The following is an 8,073-nucleotide window of genomic DNA, read 5'->3' on the forward strand; positions in this document are numbered from 1 at the left end:
GTCCCAAAGAGAAAAAAAAAATCTATTTTTGTTTTTCTGAAAAAAGGAGATTTTTTTAATATTGATGCATTTACTTCTACTCTTCAGCCTTATTTATTTCAATTCTACTACTTTTTATTTGTAATTATTTCATGAGTATTTATATAATTTTTTTGCCTTATTGTTATTATTATATTATTATTATTTTTGTGAGTGTATAAAGTGTATATATGTATCTTGGCCCTGAGTAACTCCACTGCTGAGTTGAGCTCGCTCTACCCTTAAGGAGTTGTCTGGAGGTTTGGTTTGGGACAAACCAAGCAAGAACAAAAAGCACTGAGTGACCAAATGTCATTTAGAAGAATTTCTAAATGTTGTTTTTATGATTCATTTTCACATCGTTGCCATTATTATGTCCTTTTTTTGTTTGTTTGTTTGTTTTATTGTTGTCTTTTTATTTTCTGATGTCACACATGATCAAATCTTGTCAGTGAACGCAAAACTCTCAGTCGGGAAATCCTTAATACAGTCTCAGAAAACATTTCCCATGGTTCCATGGGGCTGCAGATAGCATGACAGGAGGTGCCTCCCTGCGCTGCCTCTCAGACGGGTATTTCTACATTTACCTACCTCCAATATTTATGTGTCTGCTGTCAGTCGTGTTGATGTATCTGTCAAAGAAAAGACTTGCTGTTTGACTTTACAAGTTGCCGTTCTCTCTGACCAAGAACACATGACCACAAAGAGCGAGTCCGGCGGCGACCCGCGACGCGCTCTGCTCTATCTACATGCTGCTGTTGGAGAGAGAAATATTATTAATGTGAGTGTATTCCAAAGTGACTAACTGCTCACTCGTGTGTATGTACACTTTTTGTAATTGAGATGTAATGTAAGAAAAAAAAGGTGATATATTTAATAAAAACATTAACCTCAGCTATGTGCCTCTGGCCTCTCCTTCACCTCAGGAGGGGTTTTTTTTATCCATAGGTGGCAAAACATGAGAATCACAACAGTTTCATCAGGATGTGATTGTGAAAGTCTGTGTGTGTTGTGTGTGTGTATGTGTGTGTATGTGTGCGCAGATTCACTCCCGGAGCCACATTTTTCTATTTCCAGTGTGTTTGTGTAGAGTGTTATCACGGTGATCTAAAGTGGAGGTCCTTGTCTAACTTTAGACGCTTCGCCGGGACATGCAGCTCTGCGCTGCCTTTTGACCCGCGCTCTGTTTGCCTTGGTCGGGCACAGGAATTCGCCTCAACCTCTCGTGCCCACTGCCAGCCTGCCTGGCACCACCAGATTTATTTTTATTCTTTACAAATTGAACCTGTGCTTTATCCTTATTGACACATTCCAAGACTGAGGGGAGCCTGATTGCATTCAAGGACTTCAGCAGGACCAGATGTATGTGTTTGATCGGCTGCAGAAATTAAGCTGATGAGAGGACGATTGAACTTTAAGATGCTGCTCATGATGACATGAAGTGTCATGAAGTTCTACATTTTAGGCCTACACCTATTTTATTGTGCATTACCTTCTTACCAACCATATTTATTCCAGTTACTATTTATTGAATGTTGCACTTTATTTTGCTTGTCTGGTGTTTTTAAAGCATATGTAATGTAAATGCACAGAAATGACTATTAAAGGAATTCTGAATCCATTCCTTCGCAGTGATATAAAAAAAACATAGAGACAAAATGAAATGAAGGTTTGGACTATCTCAAGTAGAAGATATATTAATATCTTCAAGTTCAATCACAGGAAAAATTTTAGAGTTTTATGATATCCTGTTCTCCAAAGGTCATTCATCTTTCCAACCTCTATTAAAGATAATCCTGTGAACTAATCATTCTTTGTTGTGCTTACTTGATTTATTAAAGGCAATCAGTTTCCTAAATCCTACTGAGTAAACACAACTTTTCACCTTAGTCAGACTAACCTGTTTTACTTAAGTTGCTACAACTTGGAACAACTTCATGAAATGAAGTAAACACAGCGAAATTTTAAGTAAACTTTACAAGTGAATATGAACTCAAAATAATTTACAAGTAATAGTTATATTTACTTTTTCAAGGCAGTCAGTTTCCTAGATTCTAGGAAACTGACGTAGTTTCGACGAAGTAAGCTCAACTTGTCACATTCTACAGTGAATGAAGATGCATAAGATCTCTAAAGATAATTCATTAAACTGTGCCAGGTGTAAGACAAAAAAAGGAACATTTATGCATATGTAAGAATTTGCCCTTGTTTCTATCTACTAAACGATTTTCATCTAGAAAAAAAAAAATGCAGATAAAATGCAGATATAAATAAACATAACATACTTTGCTAAGAAATGCATATTCCTATGTTGGAAAAATGAATCTCCTCCAACTTTTTGGATGATCCTGGACGAATTTTTACCTTTGGAGAGATTAACTTTGGAAAAACATAACTGCTATTGTATTTTTCCAGACTTACAGTTTCCACTATTATATCTATACCCACTATGTATATATATATATATATATATATATATATCCATTGTAAATTAAGGATATATGATGTTGCTGTTAGCTACATCTCAGTCACTGCTGTTTGTTATTGTTGTTTTGTTTCTTTGCTGAGGTTTGTGGATAGATCCAATAGTTATTACTGATTATTGTGAAATAAAAAGAGATGGAAACAAAGAAATCAAACCTCAGAGACAGTGTCTTAAAATGTGTTCACTTTTTATTTAAAAAAAGACATTAAATACAAATTATATCTTGAATCAAAATCATTTCCTTTCTCTGTGTGACTTCTAGTTTAGTATCATCAAAAGCTTGAATCAAAATAACTCTTTGAAGGATAAACTTGAAATAAAAAACAAAAAAAAACAAAACACATTTACCCGTGAACAAGAGAGATTCTTAACGTGACCAGCAGGGAAAAAAAATAAAAAGTGACATTATTACAGGAGTGTGACCCTGGCTCTGCAACTAACAGACTGAGGCTGGGATGGCCGGGTGTGTATGGAGAGAAGTGACTTAGTGAGAGGTGAGAGGTTCACTGGCCTTAAGAGGCAGTGAACTCAGATGACCGGAAGAGACCTGAGTGCCTGACTGACACAGATTCTGCCCCCCCGAGGCTGAAACTCGCCTGCTGGGGCACGGAGCTTACAAATGACACTGCTGAGCAACAGAAGGAAAAGGTTCATTAAAAAATATAACATTCATTAGTGATTATATTCCCCAAAATACACTGAATCATATAGACTTTACTGTGCAATCGGTGAGTCACTGAATTGTTCATAAGAAAACCTAGTTTGGATCAGCTTATAATTCTTTTAGATAAATAATTTTTATTTTTAAGTACTGTACATGATGTCTAGTCAGACACGTAGCTGGCCAGGAAATAATAATAATAATATATATAAAAAGACACACTTACAAATATCAGGGAGGGAATAGCTTAAACATATTTGTATGTATGTTCCTCCCCTTTACATCAAGTCTTTGAATAGATGGGATATAGCACCAACAGGCTGGTTGTTAAGTTGTTGCTGTCTATTAAAGGAAGTGTACAGCCGATTTTCATGCTACCGAGCTACTGGGCTACCAAGCATTCTTTGTCGGCACTCTCTCCACTTTTCAAGTCTTTACACAGGATGTGGGAGAGCATCGGGCAGGAAGCTCCTCAGGGAGGACCACGCCTCCTCCCTCAGACCCCCTACCACTTGTGTGAATGCATATTTGGTGCTGTGTCCACCTTGTGGAGATTTGTTGGCATACGATCATACGAGCATTTTTTTTTTTTCAAAGAAACAAAAACAACAACAACAACAACAACAACAACAAAAAGAAAAAAGTTGCATTGAATGGAAATTTCTGAGGGGAGTTTTGCTAAGTTTGCTGTCAGAAGTCCTGGTGTAGCTTCGTTTTTTTTCTTTCTCTCTTTCTCTTTCTTTTTTTTTTTCCTCTCAGGTTATTATTGTTTTCTTACAGTATCACACTGTTTCATCTGACATTACCTCGAAGGAAAGGTATGCAGATGCAGATAGGTCCAATTGTCTTTAACTGCATGCACTGACGAGTAGCGGCGCAGCTAAAGTGCTTTAAGTGCTTGTGCTTGAAGCATAAGGGCAGCTGGCACCTGTGGCAGGGCAAGACGGTCACACCGAGCTCGCCCCGTTTAAACAAGTCTACACCAGGTTGCACCACTGACAGGAAGAGGACCAGAGGTGAGCAGGGTGCTGGAGGGGGGGCTGCTTGGGTTAGTGGGTAGGAGGCAGGGACAGGATTAGGCACATAGACGCAGACAAGGACAAGGTTTTTGGGGGTAAAGACATATAGGACTGCAGGACCTCAGCACCGAAGCTTCATGACGGACAAGGGACAAGGACAAGGACGGAGCGAGGGTTGAGCTGTAGTGTGCTTGGACACACAGCACCCCGGGACATGGGTGTGGACAGGAACAGCAGGGGGCGGGAAAGAGACAGAAGACAGACTAATCTAACCAAACTGTTTCCTAACACTGTAGGGCAGCGTGTGAGCAGCTCAGAATAATACCTCACCAAAAACCTGTCTGAGTCTGAAATACTTGCCTCCTGTCAGCTTGAAAAGCGGCTCAGAGAAGGTGCAGTTAGCTTGGATCCACAGGAATCACAATGGATTGAATCAACAACTTAAGAGTCACAAAAAAAGCATCAAAATGTCCATGGAAACTTCTCAGACCACGACTGCAGTTTAGTGTTGGCAAAAAAAAAACAGCTAAACACGACCTACATATGTTGTTCATTCATTTAGCTTTTTCTGTCTGTTGCAAACTTCAAATATAAAGAGCTAACCTCATAAGGTATTTATTAGGTGGCCTGATAATCAGACTGAATTGTATGTTTGCATTATTGTTTTCTTTTTGGGAAATGGGGTTATATTGTATTGCAAAACCACTAATACGATTTTACACCTTAATTAGCAGGTAGAAGCAAGTTTTTTCAAACCCGCAAAAAAAAATGGACTCCTTTTACACCGCCAGATGAGGTTCCCGAAAGGACACACACAACTGTAGGGAGCAAGAGCACGCACGCACACACACACACACAGACGCAAGGGAGGAAGAGTAAACTGCTAGCCGCCGTGCAAACTGGTAAAATGGATCCATCGGGGCCTCCGTGCAAGGCGCTTTAATTGGTGATTGTTTTTAAAACTTATTTCGGGGCTGCAGCTCACTCTTTCATCCCTGAGTGCAGTGTAGTCATGGTGTTTCTGGTGTGACAGCACCGTGCTGACAGGTGACAGGTGTGTTTACAGTGTTTGTGCTCTGAAAAATGGAAAAGGGGCGGCGAAAAATTTGCGTGTTCACCCGTGGTGTTGTGTTTACATCAATGCCGATCGAGCCGAAGCCGATAAATACCTGCATCTACTGCAGAGTCATTTGACCCCGGTGTGACTGCCGATTGAACCCTTTTCCATTGCTGACAAAAGCCTGATGTTAGCGGGTCTTAGTGGGTTTTTTGACCAATGGAAAAGGGGCTCTTGTAGCGACATTTCATGGACACTCTGGTGGCAGATGCCAAGAAAATGTTTTGGTTTAAACTAAAGAAACATGCAACTTTAAGAGTTGTTATTTCTATAAATCGTTCGGGTGTGGGTTGTTGAAGGAAGATGATGACTCCATTGATATTCCAGCTCACAAAGCTCCTCAAATGCTGAGAAGCCATTGATGAACACAATCAACCAGTGGAAAAACGAAAGAGATGAAGGTCTGGAACCAGGCCAATATTTTGGCAAAATCTGCAGCTTGATCCATGTTGGTCCATCCTTTCAGTTTGTTCCTTCACAGCAGAGTCCATGTCACACTATCCACACTTGGCAGAACTAGTGTACTTTACATTTAATGTGAAGCTATCAGCCAACGAATCAACAGCGAAGAAGTGGATTGTGCAGCAGGAGCAGTTTCAGAAGTTTGTATGTTTTAATGCTGGATTTTTTTTTTTTTTACTGGGTCATCTTCAAATCATTTTTAACTGCTGTAAATCCAAAACAACTACAGCCGCTGTAGCTACAATTTTCTTAGAGCCATGTACATTTTCAAGCTTTCAATACTCAGAGGGTAAGTTTTCAGTAAGGTATTCCTTTAGTCGAGGACCACAGAGGGTGGGGGAGGGAGAAGGCTCAGAAAGGTCGATGTTTAAGGCACTGTAACTGCCTCCGTTCCCTTCCCAGGGAAAATCCAGAGGCAGCAAGGAGGGCCTTTTGGTGGCCATCATGCTGGACAAAACATCAAAGCCTAACTGTCCCATAATCCTTCACTTCAAAATGGACCCTGAGCCAGAGAGTGTTTTTGTTTTCTGCATTGTTGAATGGAGCGGGGGCTCGGGATGGGCAGTCTGACATCTCTAAACTGAGCTTACAGTATTTACACAAATAAAGCATCCGCTCACTCATGTCTGTGTGAGCGGATGCTCACGTTACGTTACATTTCGTCACGTAGGTGCTCACACATAAAGACACACGCAGTTAGCACACACACATGTACAGACAGACAAACACATAGAAACGGTGGTGGTGCGGTTTTTTCAGGGTCAGTCACAAACAAAGTCCTCTTTAAAGTGAGTGGAAAAGTCCCTCCTTCCTCTCTCTCTAAAAGAATAGTGCAGATGATAGGATTCTCTCTTTCTTCCCCTCTTCTCTGTCAGCTTTCAGCTTTATCGTTTTTTTTTTTTTTAAAGAAAGGATAGAGGTTCCCTAAGCACAGGCCAGATAGCTGTGATGGACAGGAGTCTTGGCCGGTCGCAGAGGCTGTGCTCCACCCTTTCCCCCCTCCCCTCCCTCTCTGACAGAAATGGGACCTGAAATCAAAGGTCCAGAGCTCCTTCAAATGTTTACATAAAACTACATGCAAGAGCAAAGTAGGCCCTCTTTCTTCCTTCCTTTCTTTCTCTCTGTCTTTATCCCCTCTCCTAACCCCAACCCCTTTATTCACTGTCTTCCTCTCTCCATCCACTCGATGTCCCTCCGTCCCCCTCATTTGCTCTCCAGGTTGTAGCACTGCGTCTCGCCCCGCTCCCTGCCATCCAAGCCGGGCAGAGGCTGTCCGTATTTGTCCACGCACCAGCAGTATCCCCGCCTCCTGCCTTTGGACGGACGGCACTGCAAAATGAGGTGGAGAAAAGAAAAAAAAATTATTGGTGCTTGTTTGCTTTTTACCAAACATATTTGACATGCAGAGATGAGCGAGAAGGACTGCACAGACAGGTGACGGACACATGATCGTCACTCGACTCGCTCCAAAGACCAGCATTTCCAGGGTGAGGAATTATTCTCCTGACAGCTTTATCAACACCGCCTTCAACGTGCATGTGTGTTTTATAACAACACTCAATCTCTCTGTTGGCTTTTAGATTTTGGATGACTGTCAGGAGGCCGAGTTGTGCCTCAGCAGAACTCCAATAAGACAAACATCTCATCGATCATGGACAGGAACGCTCTGCTCTGCTGCACATAAAAACTATCAGAGATAATGAAGATCAGAGCCGGAAAGCTTTGTCCATGTGCAACCAGCATGCTGCAGAGTTTGTCCCATACATGAGCTGTGGAGCAGTTTATTTCTCAGGCGTTATGTGCTCCTGACCGGTGATTAAAAAAAAAGCAGATCATTTTGATAGAGAGGGGCTGGGAATGAGTGAACGAGAGTGAAGGAGTGTGAAGGTAAACATGGAGTTGCTAAAATATTTGCCAAGGCCAGATGGAGGGCTGCAGGGAAACCAGCGCTGCTATTCTGGGAAGCTGGCAGACACTCAAAATCATCTGGAGCTGATTATGGCTTGCGCGTGCACAAGCGAGCGAGTGTGCATGTGCGCACATAAACACACAATCTTTAAACATGTAGGTGCACACAGAAACGAGTCGCATGCACTGTGCACATACGCGTACCCCCCACCTGCTTCCACACATGTGCTCACACGCATGTACGCAGTAATATCAGATGTCCCGCAGGGGGCTGGGCTTTGTAGAGTGGCAACTTTATGAGCTCCATTTGGGGTACACATGAAACGACACAATCAGTCAGGCCAGGCTAAACTCTGGCTCAGAATAATCCTCCTCCAACCCATTGCCCCAACCCGTCCCCCCG

General features: G+C 41.8%; 1 protein-coding gene across 1 annotated transcript in view; it reads right to left on the reverse strand.

Moving 5' to 3' along the window:
• Positions 1-2,673: 2,673 nt before the first annotated feature.
• The window catches only part of LOC111671736 (insulin-like growth factor-binding protein 3), a 21,225-nt gene continuing 15,825 nt past the window's right edge, over positions 2,674-8,073 (reverse strand). Inside the window, exon 4 of the mRNA XM_023428919.2 lies at positions 2,674-7,091. Coding sequence (XP_023284687.1) covers positions 6,966-7,091 — 126 coding nt within the window. The 3' untranslated portion in view covers positions 2,674-6,965. The remainder of the gene's footprint in view (positions 7,092-8,073) is intronic.

This window comes from Seriola lalandi, unplaced genomic scaffold (genome assembly GCF_002814215.2).
Source record: "Seriola lalandi dorsalis isolate HSWRI2012SDOR001 ecotype SW California unplaced genomic scaffold, Sedor1 jcf7180002054885, whole genome shotgun sequence".
NCBI classification, from domain to species: domain Eukaryota; kingdom Metazoa; phylum Chordata; class Actinopteri; order Carangiformes; family Carangidae; genus Seriola; species Seriola lalandi.